General features: G+C 38.5%; 1 protein-coding gene across 4 annotated transcripts in view; it reads right to left on the reverse strand.

The window, feature by feature from the left end:
- The window catches only part of LOC101003272 (ATP-binding cassette sub-family A member 3-like), a 176598-nt gene that overhangs the window by 104742 nt on the left and 44055 nt on the right, over positions 1–27801 (reverse strand). For all 4 annotated transcript variants that reach the window (XM_031658405.1, XM_031658406.1, XM_031658404.1 and 1 more), the window contains exons 7-10: positions 9357–9473; positions 8891–9008; positions 1706–1879; positions 343–521 (exon numbers count right to left, since the gene is read on the reverse strand). In XM_031658405.1, coding sequence (XP_031514265.1) covers positions 343–521; positions 1706–1879; positions 8891–9008; positions 9357–9473 — 588 coding nt within the window. The remainder of the gene's footprint in view (positions 1–342; positions 522–1705; positions 1880–8890; positions 9009–9356; positions 9474–27801) is intronic.

Below are 27801 nucleotides of genomic sequence, written 5' to 3' on the forward strand. Positions count from 1 at the left end.
TTGTATTTTTAGTAGTGACAGGGTTTCACCATGTTGGCCAGGCTGGTCTCGAACTCCCGACCTCAGGTGATCCACCTACCTCAGCCTCCCAAAGTGCTGGGATTACCAGTGTGAGCTACCATGCCCAGCCGGTCACAAGCTATCATCTACCACTATTTACGTTTACTGGAGGGCTTAGAGGGGATTAGGATATGGCTAGTGAATTAGTATGGCTGGAGTGTAAATGAAAATGGTTCTTCCACCTGACCTACTGATTCTATTACAGACAGAACTTTTATAAATATCATAAATGAAGTTCATAAGGATGGTGCCTCTATCAATAACAGAAGAATTATAACTTACCTGTAAGAAAAAGTTCCATGGCTTGGGCACACCATAGCTTCCTGGAAAGACAGCTTCTATATACCAGGCCACAAGGCTATACAAGAAAGCATCAAATAAAAACATTCCCAGCACATGGGCAAAATAAAAGTTATCCAGTGTAGTTGATGAGAAGATGTTACTCCATTTAAGTCCAACTCCTAAGACATAACAGCAGAGGATTAATTTGGTGCCAACTGAGGTTAAAACAGTTATTTATCTATATCAAATTAAATACTTAAGAAAATAATTGTGTTGATGCTTTCTGGAGATCCCTACTACAGTCAGTCACTTTCTTGCACCCTTAGAATTTAGGTTGCCCCTGAGGGCATCTCAGTAACTAATCAGGTAATATGCTCCCCATTATACCCCAAACAAGTAAATAATTGGAAAAGACTGAAACAAAAATAAAATGTAGCTGTGCGTGGTGGCTCACACCTGTAATTCCAACACTTTGGGAGGCTTAGGCGGGCAGATCACCTGAGGTCAGGAGTTCGAGACCAGCCTGGCTAACGTGGTGAAACCCCGTTTCTACTTAAAATGCAAACATTAGCTGAGCATGGTGGCAGGTGCCTGTAATCCCAGCTGCTCGGGAGACTGAGGCAGGAGAATTGCTTGAACCTGGGAGGCAGAGGTTGCAGTGAGCTGAGATCACACCATTGTACCCCAGCCTGGGCCATAGAACAAGACTGTCTCAAAAAAAAAAAAAAAAATTATATATGTAAGAAAAAGTTCCATGTCTGGGGCACACCATAGCTTCCTACAAAGGCAGCTTCTATATACAAGGCTATACAAGAAAGCATTAAATAAAAATATTCCCAGCACATAGGCAAAAAAAATTTTTTTTTGTTACATATATAAAAGTCAGGAAAATAGGGTTTAACAAAAATAAGCAGGCTTATGGGTTGTTAAGACAGTGGCTCCTCTCTCTCCACCCCTCCTCATGCCAAATGTTCATGGAAATAAAAAATTTTAGAAAAACATAACCATTGAAAAGTAGGGATGAATGCTGACCAAAAGACAGAAGAACAGAAGAATTCTTGCATAGATACTGCGCTCATAGTAAAAGGAAGGAGGATACTAAAAGCAGACCGTGTCACTTTCCATCTATCATTAGACAGCAGGAGGCAACTCCAAAAGGAGTGGGAGGAGGCTTGCAGGAAATTTTGGAAATACTAATACAGAATGCGGAAGCACTCACGTCTATAGGTGGTGGTATATAGTACTGCAGTTTTTTGAAGGAGAGTTTAGCAGTCTCAATCAATATTAGAATTGGAAATATCCAATCAGATACCAAAGATGTATCTACTAGAAACATTGTAAAAATTACAAGGTAAATACTCACTCCATGTTTCTGCATCAGCTAGAAATTTAACTCCCAATGCCATTGCAAAATTTGAGCTGAGACAGGCTGCCAGCTTCTGGATAAATGTCATTTTTCCATAGTAGAGATGGAGGCCAGCAGCTGGAAAGTAGATGGCGAAAAAAAACAAACCTCCCAAAGCAACTGCAATATTCACTGCAATTAAGAAGAAAATTATAAGGTCAATTTAAGCAATCTTCAAGAATCTAACATGCAAATATTTTTGTTGATGTGTGCACGAAAATAAGTGCTGTGAGAAACAGAAACTTGACTGTTTTATACAACATTGCTTCCCTCAGCACAGGGCTCTAATAGATAAAGTAAACAGCAGGCAAAATGAGTAAGCAATATAAGTATAGAGATAAAAATCCTAAGAATGAATGAAAAAGAAATGCTAACGATTAAAAACAGTGTAACCAAAATGAAGAATGCCTTTGAGGGGGGTTTATTCATAGACTGGACATGGCTAAGGAAAGAATCTCTGAGCTTAGAGATACGTGGATAAAAATCTCAAGAACTGTAAAGCAAAGAAAACAAAGACTGAAAAAAAAAAAAAAAAGGAGATGGGCGGATCACGAGGTCAGGAGATCGAGACCATCCTGGCTAACACAGTGAAACCCCGTCTCTACTAAGAAATACAAAAAATAGCCGGGCGAGGTGGCAGCGCCTGTAGTCCCAGCTACTCGGGAGGCTGAGGCCGGAGAATGAAATGAACCCAGGGAGGCTTGCAGTGAGCTGAGATCTGGCCACTACACTCAGCCTGAGCGACAGCCAGACTCAGGTCTCAAAAAAATAATCCAAGAACCATGTGACAATTGCAAAAGGTATAATAAATGCATAATGAGTACATAAGAAGTGGAAAAAAGAAAGAAACAGAAGAAATATTTGACACAATAATGACTGCAAATTTCCCCCACATTAATGTCAGACCACACCACAAACCCAGAAAACTCAGAGGAGAGGACACCAAGCAGGATAAATGCCAGAAAACTTCAACTAGGCAAATCATTTTCAAGTTACGGAAAATCAAAGCTAAAGGAAACAAAAGCCTGAAGAAAGCCAGAGGAAGAAAATACTTTACTTACAGAGGAACAAAGATAATTACATCCAACTTCTTTTCAGAAACAAAACCAGAAGGGGATTGAAATATTTAAAGTGTTGGAAGAAAAAAACTTTCAATCTAAAATTCTGCACCCTGTGAAATTATCCTTTGAATGTAAAAGAGAAATAGACTTTCCTAGACAAACAAACATTGAGGAAATTTGTTGCCAGTTCACCCGCCTTGCAAGAAACATTAAAAGAAATTATTTTAAGAGAAGAAAAGTGAAACCTGAATCTCTTTATGTAGATTAGGTTAGAACCTCTAATCCACTTAAAGAAGAGCACCAAAGAATTAATAAGTGAAGGTAACGTAAAATCTTTTCCCCCCACCTTTATTGAAAAATAACAATTGTATATATTTCAAGTGCATGATGTGATTTGATATACCTATACATTGTAAAATGATTATCACAATCAAGCTGATTGACACATCATCTCATATTTGTGTGTGTGGGGTCGGGTGGAGAGAGAATACTTAATATTTACTTTGGATAAAGAAAATGTGGTACATACACACCATGCAATACTACACAGCCACAAAAAAGAATGAGATCATATCCTTTGCAGGGACATAGATGGAGCTAGAAGCCATTATCCTTAGCAAACTAATACAGTAATGGAAAACCAAATACTGCATGTTCTTACTTATAAGTGGGAACTAAACGATGAGAATGCATGGACATATAGAGGGGAACAACACACATGGGGGACTTTTGGAGGGTGGGGAGTTAGACGACAAAGAGGATTGGGAAAAATAACTAATGGGTACTAGGCTTAATACCTGGGTAATGAAATAATCTGTACAACAAACCCCCACGACACAAGTTTACCTATGTAACAAATCTGCACTTGTGTCTCTGAACTTAATAAAAGTTAAAAAATTGAAGTATACAATATAGTATTATTAACTATTGTCATCATGATGTACATGTCTTGTTCTTAGTTGATCTAACAACTAAGAGTTGATTCACAAAAATAACAGCAACAATGAATTTGATTATGTACACTTATGTATACATATATCTTAGGTATATATTTATGTATATATGAAATGAATGACAACCATGATAGGATGGGAGAAAGGAATTAGAATTATTTTGTTAGTATAAGGTACTCACACTACTAGTGAAGTAATATAGTGTTATTTTAAAGTAATTTTGAATTACTGTAAATGTATATTGCAAACTCTAGGGCAACTACTAAAAAAAGTAAAAAAAGAAAAAAGAAGTACAACTGATATGCTGGGGAGAGAAAATGGAACCATATAAAATGCTCAAGGAAAACCACAAAAGGCAGAGAAAGAATGGAAGACAAAAGTAGAAACAAAGAATAAGGGCAACAAATAGAATACTATTGAACAAATATGGTAGATATTAATCTAACTATATTAATAATCACTTTGAATGTCAAAGGTCTAAATGCACCAATTAAAAGAGATTGTCAGAGGGGATTAGAAAAAAATAAGGCCCTATGGAATGTGGTCTACAAGAAACCCATGTTAGCTATGAAAACCCATGTAGATTAAAAGCAAATGGGTGGAAAAAATATACCATGCTAACACTAATCAAAAGAAAGCAAGACTAGCCATATACATTACAGTCTCAGCACACTTCAAAGCTAGTAAAGTTATCAGAGATGAAGAACGGCATTACATAACAATAAATGGGTCAAATCTCCAAGAAGACATAACAATCCTTAAAGTGTATGCACTTAAGAGCAGACCATCAAAATACATGAGTGAAAAACTATAGAACTGTAAGGAGAAAAAGCTGAATCCACTATCATAGTTGGAGACTTTCATAACCCTCTATCAGAAATGGACAGATCCAGCAGGCAGAAAATCACTAAGGACATAGTTGAACTCAACAACACCATCAATCAATAGTATATAATAAACATCTATAGACTACTTAATTTAACGACAGCAGAATACAAATTGTTGTCAAGCTCACATGTAACATTCACCGGGACAGACCATATTCTGGATCATAAAACACATTTTAACAAACGTAAAGGGACAAAAATCATACAATGTCAGCTCTCAAACCATATGACATTAAAATAGAAAAAAAATAACTGAAACATACTGGGAAACATCAAAACACATGGAGATTAAATGATATATTTCTAAATTACACTTGGGTCAAAGAAGAAATATCATGAGAAATTAATGCGTTGAAGGCATATATTAGAAAAGAAGAAGGATCTAAAACCAATAATCTAAGTTTCTACCTTAGGAAACTAGAAAAGGAAGAACAAATTAAATCCACAGTAAGCAGAAGAAAAGAAATCATGAGCATTAGAGTAGAAATTAATGACATTAAAAACAGGAGATCAGTAGAGAAAATTAATGAAACCAAAAGCTACTTGTTTGAAAATATTAATAAATCTTTAGGCATGCTAAGAAAAAAAAAGACAAAAATTAATAATACAGTAAAAAAATAAGTTTGCCAGGAGTTGAGTGATTACGATGTGTTAATATAGGTTTATCAATTGTAACAAATGTACTACTCTGATGTGGGATGCTGATAATGGGTGAGGCCTTGCATGTGGGGAGCAGAGGGTCTGCAGGAAATCTCTGTACTTTCATCATAATTTTGCTTTTAATCTAAGACTGTTCTTAAAAATATCTTTTAAAAAAATTAGGAAGGGCCAAGGGTGGTGGCTCATGCCTGTGGTCCCAGCACTTTTGGAGACTGAGGCGGGCGGATCGCTTGGGGCTAGGAGTTAGAGACCAGCTCGGGCAATGTGGTGAAACCTCATCTCTACTAAAAAACACAAAAATTAGCCAGGCATGGTGGCACACGCCTGTAATCCCAGTTACTTGGGAGGCTGAGACACGAGAATCACTTGAACCAGGAGGCAGAGGTTGCAGTAAGCCAAGATGGCACCAGTGTACTCCAGCCTGGGCAACAGAGCAAGACTGTCTCAAAAACAAACAAAAAAATTAAGAGATATTAGGAAATTCTCAGATTAGCTAAAGCAAAGAAAATTTAATAGATCTGCCCTACAATGTGGTTCTTTCAGCTTAATGAAAGGACATTAGATGGTAGCGTGAAGTCATATGAAAAAATAAAGAGCTCCAGTGAAGGTAACTACATAGGCAGATATAAAAGCCAGTGTTATGATAATGGTTTCTTTTTCCTTTTATATGATTTAAAAGATAAATGCATAAAATAATGATAAATGTGTTAATAGGCACACAATATAAAGATGTAATTTGGAAAAATACCAACATAAAGAGGAGCTGACGCTTGACAGAAGAGTTTTTGTGTAGTATTAAAGCTAAATTGTTATTAATCCAAATTAAATTGTTTAAGATACTATTTGTAATATCCAAATTATCCCCTCAGAGAAGAACTAGAAAATACACAGAAAAGGAAATTAGATGGGACTCAAAATGGAAGATTTGAGGGAAAAAAAGATATGACATATATAAAACAAATACCCAATGGCAGATGATGTCAGTTCTGTATTTTTTTTTTTTTTTTTTTTTTTTTTTGAGATGGAGTCTCACTCTGTCACCCAGGTGGGAGTGCAGTGGCATGATCTTGGCTCACTGCAACCTCTGCCTCCCAGGTTCAAGTAGTTTTCCTGCCTCAGCCTCTGGAGTAGCTGGGATTACAGGCACATGCCACCATGCCCAGCTAATTTTTGTATTTTTAGTAGAGACAGGGTTTCACCATGTTGGTCAGGCTGGTCTCGAACTCTTGACCTCATGATGTGTCCGCCTCAGCCTCCCAAAGTGCTGGAACTACAGGCGTGAGCCACCGCACGTGGCCAATGTTCTGTATTATTATCTTCACTAAAAGGCAAAGGTGGCAGAATGGATTTTTAAAAAATGATTCAAATATACAAACTTGTTGAAAGTGAAAGGATGGAAAAAGATACTCCATGCAAATAACAAAAAGAGATCAGGGTGGTTATATGAATATTAGACAAAATAGACTTTAAGTAAAAATATTGTGAGAAATTTTCAATAACTATAAAAAATTAGAATGCATTAACAGTTACAGAAGAGGAGACACACATGACTCATATTAGTAACATGCTCAGCTTCATTAGCAATTGGGAAATGCAGATTTAAGTTGCTATGCAATAACATTTCATAGCTCTAATTTGGCACAATTTAAAGCTTGGCAATTCTAAATATTGGCAAGAATATGAAGCATGATGATTCTCATCTTCTTCCAGTGAGGTTGTAAATTCATAAAACCACTTTGCACATAAGCCCTCAATGGGAAAGGAAACAATTTTTCTTGTTCTTTGTATGTTAGACCCTATACAAGGTCAGATACCCACATTTTTTTTTTTTTTGAGACAGAGTCTCACTCTGTTGCCCAGGCTATAGTGCAGTGGTGCAATCTTGGTTCACTGCAACCTCCACCTCCCAGGTTCAGGTGATTCTCCTGTCTCAGCCTCCTGAATAACTGAGATTACAGGTGCCCACGATCACACATGGCTGATTTTTGTATTTTCAATAGACAGAGTTTCACCACGTTGGTCAAGTTGGTATCGAAGTCCTGACCTCAAGTGATCCACCCACCTTAGCCTCCCAAAGTGCTGGGATTACAGGTGTGAGCCACCACTCCCAGTCACAGATATCCAAAAATTTAAATGAATGAATGAATGAATGAATGAATGAATGGTTGCATCCACTGACTTGACTTCCTATTCATTCCCTTCTTCCAATCCTTCACAAACCTACCTCAATTGAAGCATTTCCAGGCCTTTCTCAACCTGGAATATCTTAATCCATTTCCTTTTTTTTAAATGTGTACACTATACTTCATTAATTTTCGTTGTTCTCTGCATGTCTTCTTATGATGGTTAATGTTATGTGTCAACTTGACTCTCCATGGGGTATACAGATTAAACATTATTTCTGGGTGTGTCTGTGAGGAGGTTCCCAAATGAGATAAGCATTTGAGTTAGTAGACTCAGTAAAGCAGATGGTCCTCCCCAATGTGGGCAGGCATTATCTAATGTGTTGAGGGCCTAAAAAGAACAAAAGGGTGGAGGAAGTGGGAAATTCTCTCTCATTTCTTCCTTGCTGCCTGCTTGACTGGGACATCAGTCTGTTCCAGCCTTTGAACTGGAATTTACACCATCACCTCCCCTGGTTCCCAGGCCTTCAGAGTCAGACTGGAATTATATCGCTGGTTTTCCTGGGTACCCAGCTTGTACTCTGCAAATCATGTGACTCTCGCTAATGTATTTCATAAACTACTTTGTTTGCATATAATATTCATGTCCCCAAGGTCAGTATTCGTTCTGTGGGGCAGACAGTATATTTCAGATACATATGCTGGGCATGGTGGCTCATGCCTGTAATCCCAGCACTTTGTGGGGCTCAGGCGGGCGGATCACCTGAGGTCAGGAGTTCAAGACCAGCCTGGCCAACATGGTGAAATCCCATCTCTACTAAAAATACAAAAATTAGCCGGGCATGGTGCCAGGCACCTGTAGTCCCAGCTACTCGGGAGGATGAGGCAGGAGAATTGCTTGAACCCAGGAGGCAGAGGTTGCAGTGAGCCAAGATTGAGCCACTGCACTCCAGCCTGGGCCACAGAATGAGACTGTCTCAAAACAAACAAACAAACAAAAAACAAAACAAAACAAAAACAAATACACAGAAGACACACAATGAGGATCTATTAATTAAGTGCAAGAACCCTTTCTTTCATTGAAGCAGTACTGCCGTTTTCTTTCTCTTCACATATACCACTCTCATCATCAGATACTAGCAAACATCAGTCCCTCCAACGGAATATACAGGAGCCATCTCCATCTCAACCCTTCCTGGTGGAAGGGTTTGACAAACACCATACATGAAGTAGCAGCTAAAGGTTAGAAAGAATACCCAGACATGATCTTATTTTGGTTTTTGTCTTTTTTCACATGTATCCTATGCTATGTTAATTGTCTCTTCATTCCCTTCCAAATCATTTCACATGTATATGATATGTGTCTTTTCGGTTAGAGTGTGTAAACAGAGGCTGTAGATGAGTTGGCAGCTAAAGTGTAGTTACTGAGAATATTTCACCACTGGAATCTCAGACTCACCTTTACTGAATAAAGTGCTAACCATAAAGCTGAAGCATATTGTGGCGATGGCATAAAACAGCAAAAAGACAATGATAAGGGTTGGGTCACTGCTTTGGATGACTGGTGCCGGTTTAACCTAGCAAAACAATTAGGAAACCAGTTTAGTCATGCTCTAAGTGGTACTGCACCAAAACCAAAGAGGAAAAATGAAACATCCATAAGTATTTTAAGAGTCTTAGTAAAACTGATGACTTTGCTCAGTGAAATGGAGAGTTAACAATTTATTTCTTACAGATGGCCCATCCCTCTAGGTCTAAAGTTTTGTTTGCTGAGAGACTAAGCAGTCTCTGAGTTTCCACTGTGGAGTCAACAAAAGCCACATTTTCATCCCCTAGAAACCCAAGGCCCATTTGGCCCCACACCATGTTTCCCCTTTCCCTCTCAAAGTTTATTCACAACATGCTGCAGTCAAATAGACACTTGCCTTGACAAAGAAAACTATGCACATAAAAATGATGATAATGGAATACAAACAGAGGAATGTGAAGAAATAGGCCACCCAGAGCATCCAATTACTGACTCCTATCATGAGCTGATACTCCTGCGGGAGAGTTGACAGAAATCAGATACATGTAAAATAATACATCCATACAGTGCCTTAGACTTTTCAAAATACATTCACAAATATTATCTAGTTTAATGTCTACAATCAAAATGGGTTAAATAATGAGTATTATTATCTCCAATTTATAAAGGATAGAATCAGGGCTCAGAAAGTCAAGTAGCTTCATCAAAATTAGTCAGCTAGTGAGTAGCAGTACTGTGATTCTTAAAAGCCCAGAAATAATTTCCCCAGTAACTCACCTTATATTGTTAAGACATGTAAAACAGTTAAATGAAGCTATAAACCATCTATATTATCATCTCCTTTCTTTTTATATCCTCTCTCAGAAAGAATTAAAAAATTTTAAATATATTTTAATTCATTCACAATGGTTAGAAACAAACATTAAAAATAAGATAACAGGTAAGGAAGAAAAAGCTCACAGAATTTTAGCAATAATCTTTATGAACTATACATTTTCTTTAGAGGTAGTTGTTTATAGACATATGTGGTATTTCAAGTTTTAACAAAAAAAACTTGAACATAATGTATAAGTCTGTTAAGAAGATTCAAGTAAGTGATATAAGTTTTCAGAGGCTAATTTAGATATTTTTACTGAATTTTATTAATATGTCAATAGTAAATTCTATAGCTTTAGGCTGTATAAGGGCAGATAACTGTATCTGCCTGGCACATAGAAGGTGTTTAATAAATGTCTGCTGAATAAATAAATGAATGAATGTGAGAATCTTTGGAAATATGCATATTTTTCAGTTTTAAAAAATGAATACAGGACCACTTTATTAGTTACAGGGGACAAAAATAGAGAGATAAAGTGTCTCTTTTAAATTTTCTAGGGATCAGTGCTAGAACCAGACTTAACAAATTTTATCAAACAATTAAAATGACAAAGTATATTTAACAAAAGAAGTGCAAGAGTTCTACACAGAACACTATAAAGCACTGTTGAAAGAAATTAAAGCATAATAAATGGAAAGATGCCTCACTTATATGGATCAGAAGACTTAATATTATTAAGATGGCAATACACCTCAATTTGTTCTGCAGATTGAGCACAGTCCCTTTCAAAATCTCTGTGGTTATTTTACATAGATTGACAAGCATATAGAGTCTTGCTCTGTCACCAAGGCTGGAGTGCAATGGTGTGATCTCGGCTCACTGCAACCTCCACCTCCTGGGTTCGAGATCAGTAAGGAAAAAGAGAGCCAATTTAACCTAACATACACAGAGCATGCCACCCAGCAAAAACAGAATACAGATTTTTCTCAAGTGTGCATAGAACATATCCAGGATAAACCACATTACTCTACAAAACAAGTTTTATTACATTTAAAGACTGAAATTATACAAAATACCTTTTCTTATCACAAAGGAATAAAACTAGAAAACAATAGCAAAAGGAAAACTGGAAAATTCATAAATATGTGGAAATGAAGCAAAACACTCTTAACCAACCAAAAGCTAAATGAAGAAATCAGAAAGAAATGTAGCAACTGCCTTGAGACAAATAAAACAAAAGCACAACATACTAAAACTTGTAAGATGCAGTGAAAGCAGTACTCAGAGGGAAATTTATAGCTGTAAATACCTACATTAAAGAAAAATAAAAATTTCAAATAAATAACCTAACTTTACACCTTAAGGAACTAGATGAGTAAAGTATACATAAATTTAGGAGAAAAAAGGAATTGAGATAAATAGAGAATAGGTAAACAATAGAGAAATTCAACAAAACCAAAAGTTAATAATTTGAAAAGATAAAGAAATTGACAAACTTTTAGCCAGACTAAGAACAATTGAGAAGACTCAAATAACTAAAAATCAGAAATGAAAGTGAGAGCATTACTTCTGATTTTACAGAAATAAAAAGAATGATCTCAGAGTATTATGAACAACTGTATGCCAAAATATTGAATAACATAGATGAAATGAACCAATTTGTAGGAACATACAACTACCCAGCCTGAGTCATGAAGAAATACAAAATCTGAACTGACTTATAACTAGTAAGGACATAAAATCAGTAATCAAACCACTCAACAAAGAATAACCCTGGACCAGGAGGCTTTACTGGTGAATTCTACCAAATATTTAAAGAAGAATAAACAATAATCCTTTTCAAACTCTTCCAGAAAACTGAAATGGAGATAACACTTTCTAACTTATTTTATGAGGCCAGGATTACCTTGATAGCAAAGCCAGGCTAAAACATGACATGGAGAGATTATGAATATTGATGAAAAGGTTCTCAACAGAAATATTAGCAAGTAAAAATCCCCAGCATATTAAAAGGATTATATATCATGACCAAGGAGGATTTATATCTGGAGTACAAAGAGGATTCAACAAACACAATCAATTAGTTTAATGCATCACATGCAGAAAAGAATGGAAAAAACACATAATCATCTCAATTGACGCAGAAAAATATTAACATTTTTTAAATGATGAAACACTCAATGCACTAGGAATAGAAGGACATTTCCTCAACATAATAAAGGCCATATATAAAAATCTGCAACTGACATCATAGTATTTCATCAACAATCAGGAGAAAGACAAATATGCCTGCTTTTTCCACGGGCTAGAAATTTAAGTTCTAGCCAGAAAAATTAGGCAAGAAAAATAAAAGCCATCCAAATTGGAAAGAAAGAAATAAAAATATCTCTGAAAATGACAAGATCTAGCCATACTTACACACAAAAAATAAATTCAGCAAAATTGTAGGATACAAAATCAACACACAAAAATTACTTGCATTTCTATATACTAACAACAGACAATCCAAGATGAAAATTAAGAAAACAATCGTATTCACAATAGCATGGAAATGACTACAATACTTAGGAATAAAGAACAATGGAGACAAAAGATTTCAACACAAAAAAACCCACAAAACATTGCTGAAAGAAACTAAGGCAAATACACGTTAAAAACATCTCATGCGTTTTAAAATGTAGATTTTATTATTACTCAAGTATAGTGAAGTCAACAGATCAGGAGACAACTGCCACTGAGAAAACATAAATAATGATCCATTACTGGGTATATACCCAAAGTATTTAAAATCATTCTACTATAAAGACCCATGCACACGTATGTGTACTGCAGCACTGTTCACAATAGCAAAGACTTGGAACCAACCCAAATGTCCATCAAGGATAGACTGGATAAAGAAAATGTGGCACGTGGATCGTTCCAAGACAGCCAAAGAGGAACAGCTCAGGGCTATAGCTCCCAGCGTGATCGACGCAGAAGATGGGTGATTTCTGCATTTCCAACCGAGGTATGTGGTTCATCTCACTGGGACTGGTTGGACAGTGGGTGCAGCCCACGGAGTGTAAGCCAAAGCAGGGCAGGGCATTGCCTCACCTGGGAAGTGAAAAGGGTCAGGGGATTTCCCTTTCCTAACCAAGGGAAGCCATGAGAGACAGTACCTGGAATATCCGGACACTTCCGCCCTAACACTATGCTTTTCCAGTGGTCTTCACAAGAGGCACACCAGGAGATTATATCCCACACCTGGCTCTGTGGGTCCCATGCCCACAGAGCATAGATCACTGCTAGTGCAGCAGTCTGAGATCGAACTGCCAGGCGGCAGCCAGGCTGGGGGAGGGGAGTCCATCATTGCTGAGGTTTGACTAGGTAAACACAGCAGCCAGGAAACTCAAACTGGGTGGAGCCCACCACAGCTCAACGAGGCCTATCTGCCTTTGTTGACTTCACCTCTGGGGGCAGGGCTTAGCTGAACAAAAGGCAGCAGAAACTTCTGCAGACTTAAACGTCCCTCTCTGACAGCTCTGAAGAGAGCAGTGACTCTCCCAGCATGGAGTTTGAGCTCTGAGAACGGACAGAATGCCTCCTCAAGTGGGTCCCTAACCCCCAAGTAGCCTAAATGGGAGACACCTCCCCAGTAGGGGCCAACTAACACCTCATACAGCTAGGTGCCCCTGTGAGATGAAGCTGCCAGAGGAAGGATCAGGCAGCAATATTTGCTGTTCTGCAATATTTGCTCTTCTACAGCCCCCGCTGGTGATACCCAGGCAAACAGGGTCTGGAGCAAAAAACTCCAACAGACCTGCAGCTGAGGGTCCTGACTGTTAGAAGGAAAATGAACAAACAGAAAGGAATAGCATCAACATCAACAAAAAGGACATCCACACCAAAACCCCATCTGTAGGTCACCATCATCAAAGACCAAAGGTAGATAAAATCACAAAATGGGGAGAAACCAGAGAAGAAAAGCTGAAAATTCTGAAAACCAGGGTGCCTCTTCTCCTCCAAAGGATTGTAGCCCCTCACCAGCAATGGAACAAAGTTGGACGGAGAATGACTTTGACAAGTTAACAGAAGTAGGCTTCAGAAGGCTGGTAATAACAAACTTCTCTGAGCTAAAGGAGCATGTTCAAACCCATCGCAAGGAAGTTAAAAACCTTGAAAAAAGATTAGATGAATGGCTAACTAGAATAAACAGCATGGAGAAGACCTTAAATGACCTGATGGAGCTGAAAACCATGGCACGAGAACTACGTTACACATGCACAAGCTTCAGTAGCCTATTCATTCAAGTGGAAGAAAGGGTATCAGTGACTGAAGATCAAATTAATGAAATAAAGTAAGAAGACAAAGTTAGAAAAAAAGAGTAAAAAGAAACAAACAAAGCCTCCAAGAAATTTGGGACTATGTGAAAAGACCAAATCTACGTTTGATTGGTGTACCTGAAAGTGACGGGGAGAAGGGAACCAAGTTGGAAAACACTCTTCAGAATATTATCCAAGAGAACTTCCCCAACCTAGCAAGGCAGGCCAACATTCAAATTTAGGAAATACAGAGAACACCACAAAGATACTACTCGAGAAGAGCAACCCCAAGACACATAATTGTCAGATTCACCAAGGTTGAAATGAAGGAAAAAATGTTAAGGGCAGCCAGAGAGAAAGGTCAGGTTACCCACAAAGGGAAGCCCATCAGACTAACAGCAGATCTCTCGGCAGAAGCCCTACAAGCCAGAAGAGAGTGGGGGCCAATATTCAACATTCTTAAAGAAAAGGATTTTCAACCCCAAATTTCATATCCAGCAAAACTAAGTTTCATAAGTGAAGGAGAAATAAAATCCTTTACTGACAAGCAAATGCTTAGAGATTTTGCCACCACCAGGCCTGCCTTACAAGAGCTCCTGAAGGAAGCACTAAACATGGAAAGGAACAACTGGTACCAGCTACTGCAAAAACATGCCAAGTTGTAAAGACTATCAATGCTAGGAAGAAACTGCTTCAACTAATGAGCAAAATAACCAGCTAACATCATAATGACAGGATCAAATTCACACATAACAATATTAACCTTAAATGTAAATGGGCTAAATGCCCCAATTAAAAGACACAGACTGGCAAACTGGATGAAGAGTCAAGACCCATCAGTGTGCTGTATTCAGGAGACCCATCTCATGTGCAAAGACACACGAGGCTCAAAATAAAGGGATGGAGGAGGATCTATCAAGCAAATGGAAAGCAAAAAAAAAAAAAAAAAAAAACAGCGGGGATTGCAATCCTAGTCTCTGATAAAACAGACATTAAACCAACTAAGATCAAAAGAGACAAAGAAGGCCATTACATAATGGTAAAGGGATCAATTCAACAAGAACAGCTGAGTATCCTAAATATATATGCACCCAATACAGGAGCACCCAGATTCATAAAGCAAGTCCTTAGAGATATACAAAGAGACTTAGACTTCCACACAATAATCATGGGAGACTTTAACATCCCACTGTCAATATTAGATCAATGAGACAGAAGGTTAACAAGGATATCCAGGACTTGAACTCAGCTCTCCACCAAGCAGACCTAATAGACATCTACAGAACTCTCCACACCAAATCAACAGAATATACATTCTTCTCAGCACCACATCGCACTTATTCCAAAATTGACCACATAGTTGGAAGTAAAGCACTCCTCAGCAAATGTATAAGAACAGAAATCACAACAAACTGTCTCTCAGACCACAGTGCAATCAAATTAGAATTCAGGATTAAGAAACTCACTCAAAACTGCACAACTACATGGAAACTGAACAATCTGCTCCTGAATGACTACTGGGTAAATAACGAAATGAAGGCAGAAATAACGATGTTCTTTGAAACCAATGAGAACAAAGAAACAACATACCAGAATATCTGGGGCACATTTAAAGCAGGGTGTAGAGGGAAATTTATAGCACCAAATAAATGCCCACAAGAGAAAGCAGGAAAGATCTAAAATTGACACCCTAACATCACAATTAAAAGAACTGGAGAAGCAAGAACAAACACATTCAAAAGCCAGCAAAAGGCAATAAAAAACTAAGATCAGAGCAGAACTGAAGGAGATAGAGACACAAAAATCCCTTCAAAAAAATCAATTAATCCAGGAGCTGGGTTTTTCAAAAGATCAACAAAATTGATAGACCGCTAACAAGACTAATCAAGAAGAAAACAGAGAATAATCAAATAGACTCAATAAAAAATGATAAAGGGATATCACCACCAATCCCACAAAAATACAAACTACCATCAGAGAATACTATAAACACCTCTACGTAAATAAACTAGAAAATCTAGAAGAAATGGATAAATTCCTGGACACACACACCCTCCCAAGACTAAACCAGGAAGAAGTTGAATCCCTAAATTGACCAATAACAGGCTCTGAAGTTGAGGCAATAATTAATAGCTTACCAACCAACAAAAGTTCAGGACCAGACGGATTCACAGCCAAATTCTACCAGAGGTATAAAGAGGAGCTGGTACCATTCTTTCTGAAACTATTCCAATCAATAGAAAAAGAGGGAATCCTCCTTAACTCATTTTATGAGGCCAGCATCATCCTGATACCAAAGCCTGGCAGAGACACAGCAACAAAAGAGAATTTTAGACCAATATCCATGATGAACATTGATGCGAAAATCCTCAATAAAATATTGCCAAACTGACTCCAGCAGCACATCAAAAAGCTTACCCACTATGATCAAGTTGGCTTCATCCCTGGGATGCAAGCCTGGTTCAACATATGCAAATCAATAAACATAATCCAGCATATAAACAGAACCAAAGACAAAAACCACATGATTATTTCAATAGATGCAGAAAAGGTCTTTGACAAAATTCAACAGCCCTTCATGATAAAAACTCTCAATAAATTAGGTACTGATGGGATGTATCTCAAAATAATAAGAGCTATCTGTGACAAATCCACAGCCAATATCATACTGAATGGGCAAAAACTGGAAGCATTCCTTTTGAAAACGGGCACAAGACAGGGATGCCCTCTCTCACCACTCCTATTCAACATCATGTTGGAAGTTCTGGCCAGGGCAATCAGGCAGGAGAAAGAAATAAAGGGTATTCAATTAGGACAAGAGGAAGTCAAATTGTCCCTGTTTGCAGATGACATGATTATATATTTAGAAAACCTCATCATCTCAGCCCAAAATCTCCTTAAGCTGATAAGCAACTTCAGCAAAGTCTCAGGATACAAAATCAATGTGCAAAAAACACAAGCTTCCTATACAACAATAACTGACAACAGAGAGCCAAATCATGAGTGAACTCCCATTCATAATTGCTACAAAGAGGACAGAATACCTAGGAATCCAGTTTACAAGGGATGTGAAGGACCTCTTCAAGGAGAACTACAAACCACTGCTCAATGAAATAAAAGAGGACACAAACAAATGGAAGAACATTCCATGCTCATGGATAGGAAGAACCAATACTGTGAAAACAGCCATACTACCCAAGGTAATTTATAGATTCAATGCCATCCCACTCAAGCTACCAATGACTTTCTTCACAGAATAGGAAAACAACTACTTTAAAGTTCATATGGAACAAAAAAGAGCCCGCATTGCCAAGACAATCCTAAGCCAAAAGAACAAAACTGGAGGCATCATGCTACCTGACTTCAAACTATTCTACAAGGCTACAGTGACCAAAACAGAATGGTACTGGTATCAAAACAGAGATATAGACCAATGGAACAGAACAGAGCCCTCAGAAATAATACCACACATCTACAACCATCTGATCTTTGACAAACCTGACAAAAACAAGAAATGGGGAAAGGAGTCCCTATTTAATAAATGGTGCTGGGAAAACTGGCTAGCCATATGTAGAATCCCTTCCTTATACTTTATACAAAAATTAATTCAAGATGGATTAAAGACTTAAATGTTAGACCTAAAACCATAAAAACCCTAGAAGAAAACCTAAGCAATACCATTCAGGACATAGGCATGGGCAAGGACTTCATGTCTAAAATACCAAAAGAAATGGCAAAAAAAAGCCAAAATAGACAAATGGGATCTAATTAAACTAAAGAGCTTCTGCACAGCAAAAGAAACTACCATCAGAGTGAACAGGCAACCTACAGAATGTGAGAAAATTTTTGCAATCTACTCATCTGACAAAGGGCTAATAATATTCAGAACCTACAAAGAGCTCAAACAAATTTACAAGAAAATAACAAACAACCCCATCAAAAAGTGGGCAATGGATGTGAACAGACACTTCTCAAAAGAAGACATTTAATCAGCCAAAAGACACATGAAAAAATGCTCATCATCATTGGCCATCAGAGAAATGCAAATCAAAACTACAATGAGATACCATCTCACACCAGTTAGAATGGCGATTATTAAAAAGTCAGGAAACAACAAGTGCTGGAGAGGATGCGGAGAAATAGGAAAACTTTTACACTGTTGGTGGGACAGTAAACTAGTTTAACCATTGTGGAAGACAGTGTGGCAATTCCTCAAGGATCTAGAACTAGAAATACCATTTGACCCAGCCATCCCATTACTGGGTATATACCCAAAGGATTATAAATCATGCTGCTATAAAGACACATGCACATGTATGTTTATTGCGGCACTATTAACAATAGCAAAGACTTGGGACCAACCCAAATGTCCATCAATGATAGACTGGATTAAGAAAATATGGCAATATACACCATGGAATACCATGCAGCCATAAAAATGGATGAGTTCATGTCCTTTGTAGGGACATGGATAAAGCTGGAAACTATCATTCTCAGCAAACTATCACAAGGACAAAAAACCAAACACCTCATGTTCTCACTCATAGGTGGGAATTGAACAACGAGAACACTTGGACACAGGAAGGGGAACATCACACACCGGGGCCTGCTAGGGGTTGGGGGAGGAGGGAGGGATAGCATTAGCAGATATACGTAATGTAAATGAGTTGATGGGTGCAGCACACCAACATGGCACGTGCATACATATGTAACAAACCTGCACATTGTGCACATGTACCCTAGAATTTAGAGTAAAATAAAAAAATAAAAATAAAAAATTTTAAAAAAGAATAAATCAGATCGAAATCATGGAACTAAGGATTCAATTAAGAAAATAAAAAATTCACTCAAGAGCTTCAAAAGAAGACTAGATCAGACTGGGTGCAGTGGCTCACACCTGTAATCCCAGCACTTTGGGAGGCCGAGGCAGGTGGGTCACCTGAGGTCAGGAGTTCAAGACCAGGCTGACCAACATGGTGAAACCCCATCACCAATAAATACAAAAAATTAGCCAGGCATTGTGGCACATACCTGTAATCCCAGCTACTTGGAAGGCTGAGGGAGGAGAATCACTTGAACCTAGGAGGCAGAGGTTCCAGTGAGCCAAGACTGTGCCATTGCACTTCAGCCTGGGCAACAAGAGAGAAACTCTGTCTCGAAAACACAGAAACAAAAACAAAAAAGACTAGCTCAAGCAGGAGAAATAACTTCAGAACTTGAAGACAGGTCTTCTGAAATTACCCAGTCAGACCAAAGAAACAAAATACAATAAAAAGAATGAACAAAGCCCATGTGTCATATGTAACACCATAAAGTGACTAGACATTCAAATTTTGAGAGTTCTAGAAGGTGAAGAGAAGCCAAAAGGCAATAAAACCTATTTAATGATATAATAGCTCAAAACATCTCAAGTCTAGCAAGACATTTAGGTATCTTGATACAGAAGGCTCAGAAATCCACAAGTAGATACACCCCCAAAAGGTGTTCTCTACAGAACACTGTAGTCAACTGTGGTAAGTCAGAGACAAAAAGAGAATTCCAAAAAGAACAAGAAAAAGCATCTAGTCACAAATAAGGAAATCCCCACAGACTAGTGGTGGACTTCTCAGCAGAAACCTTACATGCCAGGAGAGAATGGAATGATATATTCAAAGTGCTGAAAAAACAAAAAACGAAAACAAATGTACCAGGCAAGAATACTATACTCAGCAAAGTTAATCTTCATAAGTAACAGAGAAATAAATTATTTCCTCGATAAACAAAACTGAGGGAATTCACCACTGACTGGACTTAAAAGAAATGCTTAAGAAAGTCCTACACCTAGAAATGAAAATGTGTTTCTAATAAGAAATAGTGTCAACAGCTTGGTACTGCCATAAAAATGCACATGTTGACCAACGGAAGAGAACAGAAAGTCCCCAAACAAACCCATGTATTTGCCATCGATTGATTTTTGACAAAGGTACCAATAATACACAATGGGGAAAGGATAGTCTTTTTAATAAATGGTGCTGGGAAAAATGGCTATCCATATGCAGAAGAATGAAGTTGGTCTCATCTCACATCATATACAAAAATCAACTCAAAATTGATTAAAGATTTAAATGTAAGACCTGAAACTATAAAATTACTACAAGGAAAACCACGTAACATTGGTCTGGACAATTATTTTTTTTTATTTGACCCCAATAGCTCAAGAACAAGAACAAAAATAGACAAATGGGATTACAATCAATTAAAAAGTTTCTTAAAGGAAACCCACGCACATACACAGACACATGAAAATCCACAGAGTGATGAGACAACCTTGTATTGGAGGAAAACAATGTTAGATGTATACACCTGATAAGAAGTTAACATCCAAGTTATGTAAGGTATACACCTGATAAGAAGTTAACAACCAAGTTATGTAAGGAACTCAACTCAATAGCAATAAAACAAATAACCCAATTTAGAATGGGCAAAGGATCTGAATACACATTTCTCAAAAGAAGATGTACAAATGGCCAACATATATTTAAAAAATGCTCAACATCACTAATCATTAGAAAATTGCAAACTAAAACCACCATGAGATATCACCTCACATTTGTTACAATGGCAAAAAAACAAAAGGTAACAAGTGTTAATGAGGATGTGGAGAAAAGTGAATACTTGTACACTGTTGGTGGGAATGTAAATTAGTACAGCTATTATGGAACACTTTATGCAGATTCCCCAGAAAACTAAAAATAGAATGACCATATGATCTGGTATTCCCATCCAGTTATATATTCAAATGAAATAAAATTAATATGTTTAGGAGAGATCTGCTCTCTCACATTAATTGAGGCATTATTCACAATAGTCCAGATATTACTCAACTTAGATGTCCATCAATAAATGAAGGCATAAAAAAGCAATTGCAACCAAAGCGAAAATTGACAAATGGGATCTAATTAAACTAAAGAGCTTTCGCACAGCAAAAAAAACAAAAAACAGGGGGGCGGAGCAAGATGGCCGAATAGGAACAGCTCCAGTCTCCAACTCCCAGCGCGAGCGACACAGAAGACAGGTGATTTCTGCATTTTCAACTGAGGTACTGGGTTTATCTCACTAGGGAGTGCCTGACAATCAGTGCTGGTCAGCTGCTGCAGCCTGACCAGGGAGAGCTGAAGCAGGGCGAGGCATCGCCTCACCTGGGAAGCGCAAGGGGGAAGGGAATCCCTTTACCTAGCCAGGGGAACTGAGACACACAACACCTGGAAAATCGGGTAACTCCCACCCCAATACTGTGCTCTACCAAGGATCTTAGGAAACGGGCACACCAGGAGACTATATCCCACACCTGGCTGGGAGGGTCCCATGCCCAGGGAGCCTCCCTCATTGCTAGCACAGCAGTCTGCGATCTCGGGCAAGGAAGCAGCAAGGCTGTGGGAGGGGCGTCCGCCATTGCTGAGGCTTAAGTAGATAAACAAAGTGGCTGGGAAGCTCGAACTGGGTGGAGCTCACAGCAGCTCAAGGAGTCCTGCCTGTCTCTGTAGACTCCACCTCTGGGGACAGGGCACAGCTAAACAACAACAACAACAACAAAAAGCAGCTGAAACCTCTGCAGATGCAAACGACTCTGTCTGACAGCTTTGAAGAGAGCAGTGGATCTCCCAAAACAGAGGTTGAGATCTGAGAACAGACAGACTGCCTGCTCAAGTGGGTCCCTGACCCCTGAGTAGCCTAACTGGGAGACATCCCCCACTAGGGGCAGACCGACACCCCACACCTCACACGGTGGAGTACACCCCTGAGAGGAAGCTTCCAAAGCAAGAATCAGACAGGTACACTCGCTGTTCAGCAATATTCTATCTTCTGCAGCCTCTGCTGCTGATACCCAGGCAAACAGGGTCTGGAGTGGACCTCAAGCAATCTCCAACACACCTACAGCTGAGGGTCCTGACTGTTAGAAGGAAAACCAACAAACAGGAAGGACACCCACACCAAAACCCCATCAGTACGTCACCATCATCAAAGACCAGAGGCAGATAAAACCACAAAGATGGGGAAAAAGCAGGGCAGAAGAGCTGGAAATTCAAAAAATAAGAGCGCATCACCCCCTGCAAAGGAACGCAGCTCATCACCAGCAATGGATCAAAGCTGGATGCAGAATGGCTTTGTGAGATGAAAGAAGGCTCAGTTCATCAAACTTCTCAGGGGCTAAGGAGGAATTACGTGCCCAGTGCAAAGAAACTACAAAATCTTGAAAAAAGAGTGGAAGAATTGATAACTAGAATAATTAATGCAGAGAAGGCCATAAGCAGATGGACAGAGATGAAAACCATGACACGAAAATAATTGACAAATGCACAAGCTTCAGTAACCGACTCGATCCAACTGGAAGAAAAGAGTATCAGCAATTGAGGATCAAATGAATGAGAGAATGAAGCGAGAAGAGAAACCTAAAAGAAAAAAAAGAAGAAAAAGAAATGAATAAAGTCTGCAAAGAGTATGGGATTATGTAAAAAACCAAATCTACATCTGATTGGGGTGCCTGAAAGTGAGGAAAATGGAGACAGAAGTTGGAAAACACTCTTCAGGATATCATCAGGAGAACTACTAACCCCTAGTAGGAGTAGGCCAACATTCAAATTCAGGAAATACAGAGAATGCCACAAGATACCCCTCAAGAAGAGCAACTTCAAGACACATAGTACCAGATTCACCAAAGTTGAAATGAAGGAAAAATGTTAAGGGCAGCCAGAGAAAGGTGGGTTACCCACAAAGGGAAGACCATCAGACTAACAGCAGATCTCTCAGCAGAAACTCTACAAGCCAGAGAGTGGGGCCAATATTCCAACATTCTTAAAGAAAAGGAATTACCAACCCAAATTTCATATCCAATAAACTAAGTTTCATAAGTGAAGGAGAAATAAAATCCTTTACAGATAAGCAAATGTAGAAATTTGTCACCACCAGGTCTGCCCACAAAGAGACACTGAAAGGAAGCACTAAACATAAGAGAAAGGAACAAGCCCGGTACCAGCCGTATTTGCAAAAAACATGCCAAAATGTAAAAGACCACGCCAGGGGCTAGGGAAGAAACTGCATCAACTAACGAGCAAAATAACCAGTTAATATCATAATGGCAGGATCAAGTTCACACATAACAATATTAACCTTAAATGTAAATGGACTAAATGCTCCAATGAAAAAGACACAGACTGGCAAACTGGATAAAGAGTCAAAGACCCATCAGTTTGCTGTATTCAGGGCTATCTCACATGCAGAGACATACACTTAGACTCAAAATAAAGGGGATGGAGGAGGAGAGATCTACCAAGCAAATGGAGGGTACTAAAAAAGCAGGAGTTACAGAAAATACTAGTCTCTGATAAAACAGACTTTAAACCATCAAAGATCAAAATAGACAAAGAAGGCCATTACATAATGGTAAAGGGATCAATTCAACAGGCAGAGCTAACTATCCTAAATATATATGCAGCCAATACAGGAGTACCCAGATTCATAAAGCAAGTCCTTAAAGACTTACAAAAGAGACTTAGACTCCCCACACAGCCAATAATGGGAGCTTCAACACCCCACTGTCAACATTAGACAACAGATCAACTTGAGATGAAAGAGAAGTGAACAAGAATATCCGGGGTGGAACTCATCTGCAGCAAGCAGACCTAATGAACATCTACAGAACTCTCTCCACCCCAAATCTGACAGAATATACATTCTTCAGCACCACATCACACTTATTCCAAAATTGACCACATAGTGGAAGTAAAACACTCCTCAGCAAATGTACAAGAACAGAAATTATAACAAACTGTCTCTCAGACCACAGTGCAATCAAACTAGAATTCAGGACTAAGAAACTCAATCAAAACGCTCAACAACATGGAAACTGAATAACCTGCTCCTGAATGATTACTGGGAACATAACAAAATGAAGGCAGAAATAAAAGATATTCTTTGAAACCAATGAGAACAAAGATACAACATACCAAGTCTCTGGGATACATTTAACAGTGTAGAGGGAAATTGCATAACTAAATGCCCACAAAGCTGGAAAGATCTAAGAATTGACACTCTAACATCACAATTAAAAGAACTAGAAGCAAGAACAAACACATTCAAAAGCTAGCAGAGGAAGAAATAACTAAGATCAGAGCAGAACTGAAGGAGATAGAGACACAAAAACCCTCAAAATCAATGAATCCAGGAGTTGGTTTTGAAAAGATCAACAAAATTGATAGACTGCTAGCAAGACTAATAAAGAAGAAAAGAGAAGAATCAAATAGATACAATAAAAATGATAAGGGGATCATCACCGACTCCACAGAAATACAAACTACCATCAGGGAATACTATAAAACACCTCTATGCAAAATGAAACTAGAAAATCTAGAAGAAATGGATAATTTCTTGGACACTTACACTCCCAAAGACTAAACCAGGAAGAAGCTAAATTCCTGAATAGACCAATAGCGAAACCTGAAATTGAGGCAATAGTGGCCAGCCTACCAGCGAAAAAAGAGTCCAGGACAGATGGATTCACAGCTGAATTCTACCACAGGTACAAGGAGGAGCTGGTACCATTCCTTCTGAAACTATTCCAATCAATAGAAAAGAGAGTCTCACAACTCATTTATGGGGCCAACACCTTCCTGATACAAAGCCTGGCAGAGACACAACAAAAAGAGAATTTTAGACCAATATCCCTGATGAACATCGATGCAAAATCTCAATAAAAATACTGGCAAAGCCAGATCCAGCACATCAAAAGCTTATCCACCACCATGATCAAGTGGGCTTCATCCCTGGAATGCAAGGCTGGTTCCTCACATGGAAATCAATAAACATAATCCAGCATATAAACAGAACCAAAGAGACAAAAACCACGCCCAGTTATCTCAATAGTGCAGAAAAGGCCTTTGACCAAAATTCAACAGCCCTTCATGCTAAAAGCGGCTCAATAAATTAGGTATTGATGGGCGTATCTCAAAATAATAAGAGCTATTTATGACAAACCCACAGCCAATATCATACTGAATGGGCAAAACTGGAAAAATTCCCTTTGAAAACTGGCACAAGACAGGGATACCCTCTCTCACACTCCTATTCAACATAGTGTTGGAATTTCTGGCTAGGGCAATCAGGCAAGAGAAAGAAATAAAGGGGTATTCCAGTTAGGAAAGAAGAAGTCAAGTGTCCCTGTTTGCAGATGACATGATTGTATATTTAGAAAACCACATTGTCTCATCCCAAAATCTCCTTGGCTGATAAGAAGCACTTTGTAAAGTCTCAGGATACAAAATTAATGTGCAAAAATCACAAACATTTCTTATACCAGTAACAGACAGAGAGCCAAATCTTGAATGAACTTCCATTTCACAATTGCTTCAAAAGAGAAATACCTAGGAATCCAACTTACTAGGGATGTAAAGGACCTCTTGGAGAGAACTACAAAACCACTGCTCCAGTGAAATAAAGAGGACACAAACAAATGGAAGAAATTTCATGCTCATGGATAGGAAGAATCAATAATATCGTTAAAATGGCCATACTGCCCAAGGTAATTTATAGATTCAATGCTATCCCCATCAAGCTACCAGTGAGTTTCTTCACAGAGATTGGAAAAAACTGCTTCAAAGTTCATATGGAACCAAAAAGAGCCTGCATTTCCAAGACAATCCCTAAGCCAAAGGGAGACAAAGCTGGAGGCATCACGCTACCTGACTTCAAACTATACTACAAGGCTACAGTAACCAAAACAGCATGGTACTGAGAATTTGCCAAAACAGAGATATAGACCAATGGAACAGAACAGAGTCCTCAGAAATAATACCACACATCTACAGCCATCTGATCTTTGATAAAACCTGAGAAAAACAAGAAATGGGGAAGAAAGGATTCCCTATTTAATAAATGGTGCTGGGAAAAGATTGGCTAGCCATAAGTAGAAAGCTGAAACTGGATCCCTTTTCCTTACTCCTTATCACGAAAATTAATTCAAGATGGATTAGAGACTTAAATGTTAGACCTAATACCATAAAAACCCTAGAAGGAAACCTAGGTAATACCATTCAGGACATAGGCATGGGCAAGGACTTCATGTCTAAAACACCAAAAGCAAGTAGCTGGGATTACAGGCGTGCGCCACCACACCTGGCTAATTTTTGTATTTTTAGTAGACGTGTGGATTCACCATGTTGGCCAGGCTGGTCTCAAACTCCTGACCTTGTGATCCACCTGCCTTGGCTTCCTAAAGTGTTGGGATTACAGGCGTGAGCCACCACGCCTGGCCCCGTTTTATTTCTTAACAGAGCCATAATGAAATGGGGTTGCTTTCTTTATGATAAATTGATTTAACCATAACCTTATGATTTGTGTACTTTTCTGTGTATGTATGACAGGCTTAAATTTAAAAAAAATTAAAGAATAAATAGCATAAGCCATATGAATGAAGTCTGTATAACATCCTCTGAGTGACACAAAGGAAAAAGGATTAAATAATAGTTGAGAATTAAAGAGAAACATCAACAAGGAGATGGCAACTATGAAGGATGAGGCAGAAAGTTAACTGTGTTCATCAATCAGAGAACACACTCAAGAAAGACATTACAGTCGGAAGAAATAAACATAAGCAAGCTTGAAAATCAGCCGGTCATTTTCGCTGGAAGAAAAGGGAGTTGGCTAAACAACAACAACAAAATGGAAAGTAGTTAGGTGCTAAATCTTAGGAAATCTGTTTGCTTAAATGGATTTCATTCAGCAGACAATAGAATAAATCAATCTCTAAAATTATTTCTAGCCATCTGCATTACAGGATAACTACCCTGGCAACAATGTGTGAGGTAGATTGGGGGTGAGCAAGTGGGTAAGGAGATGAGAAGAGCTAGTAAGAAGTAACGTGAACCTGATCTGTAAAGTGGTGTTGCCACTCATGAAGGAAAGAAAGAAAATGACATGACCTTTGACGATACAGAAGAGATCAGTGAAATGGAGAGACGACTGATACTAATAGCTGAGGCCCAAAGTTATTGGGCCCCTGCTATGTGCCAGGCACTGTACAAAACACTGTACGTGAATTTCCCTTTTTTGCCTTACAATAGTAGGTCTGGGTGATTGGAGGGTGATAACTTTCCAGGTAATATCTCACCAATATCATGACGGCCCTGCATGTCAGGTATCATTAGTGTCAATTTACATCTGAGAAAATAAGCTAGAAAAGTTATGTGTGCCATGTAACAGAAATAATAAGTAATACAGCCAAGGATTCAAACCTATGATTTATCGGAGTCCCTGAAACAAAGTGGATACTTAATAAATCAGTAATGAATAAATAAATAATCATTGAATGAATCATTGATTAAATGGCTGATGATGACTGGATTTTGAAGACAACATATTCTGGGCTAAGACATAATACTGGAGGGGACAATAAGAGGTCATGTATTTTAAATAATTCAGGGATCAGAAATTTGATTTTAGAAAATCACAGCATTGGCCAGGCACGGTAGCTTACGCTTGTAATCCCAACACTTTGGGAGGCCGAGGCGGATGGATCACCTGAGGTCCGAAGTTTGAGACCAGCCTGGCCAACATGGTGAAACCCCGTCTCTACTAAAAATACAAAAGAAAAGTTAGCTGGGCGTGGTGGCTCACACCTGTAATCCCAGCTACTCGGGAGATTGAGGCATGAGAATTGCCTGAACCTGGGAGGTGGAGGTTGCAGTGAGCTG

This window comes from Papio anubis, chromosome 18 (genome assembly GCF_008728515.1).
Source record: "Papio anubis isolate 15944 chromosome 18, Panubis1.0, whole genome shotgun sequence".
Lineage (NCBI taxonomy): Eukaryota > Metazoa > Chordata > Mammalia > Primates > Cercopithecidae > Papio > Papio anubis.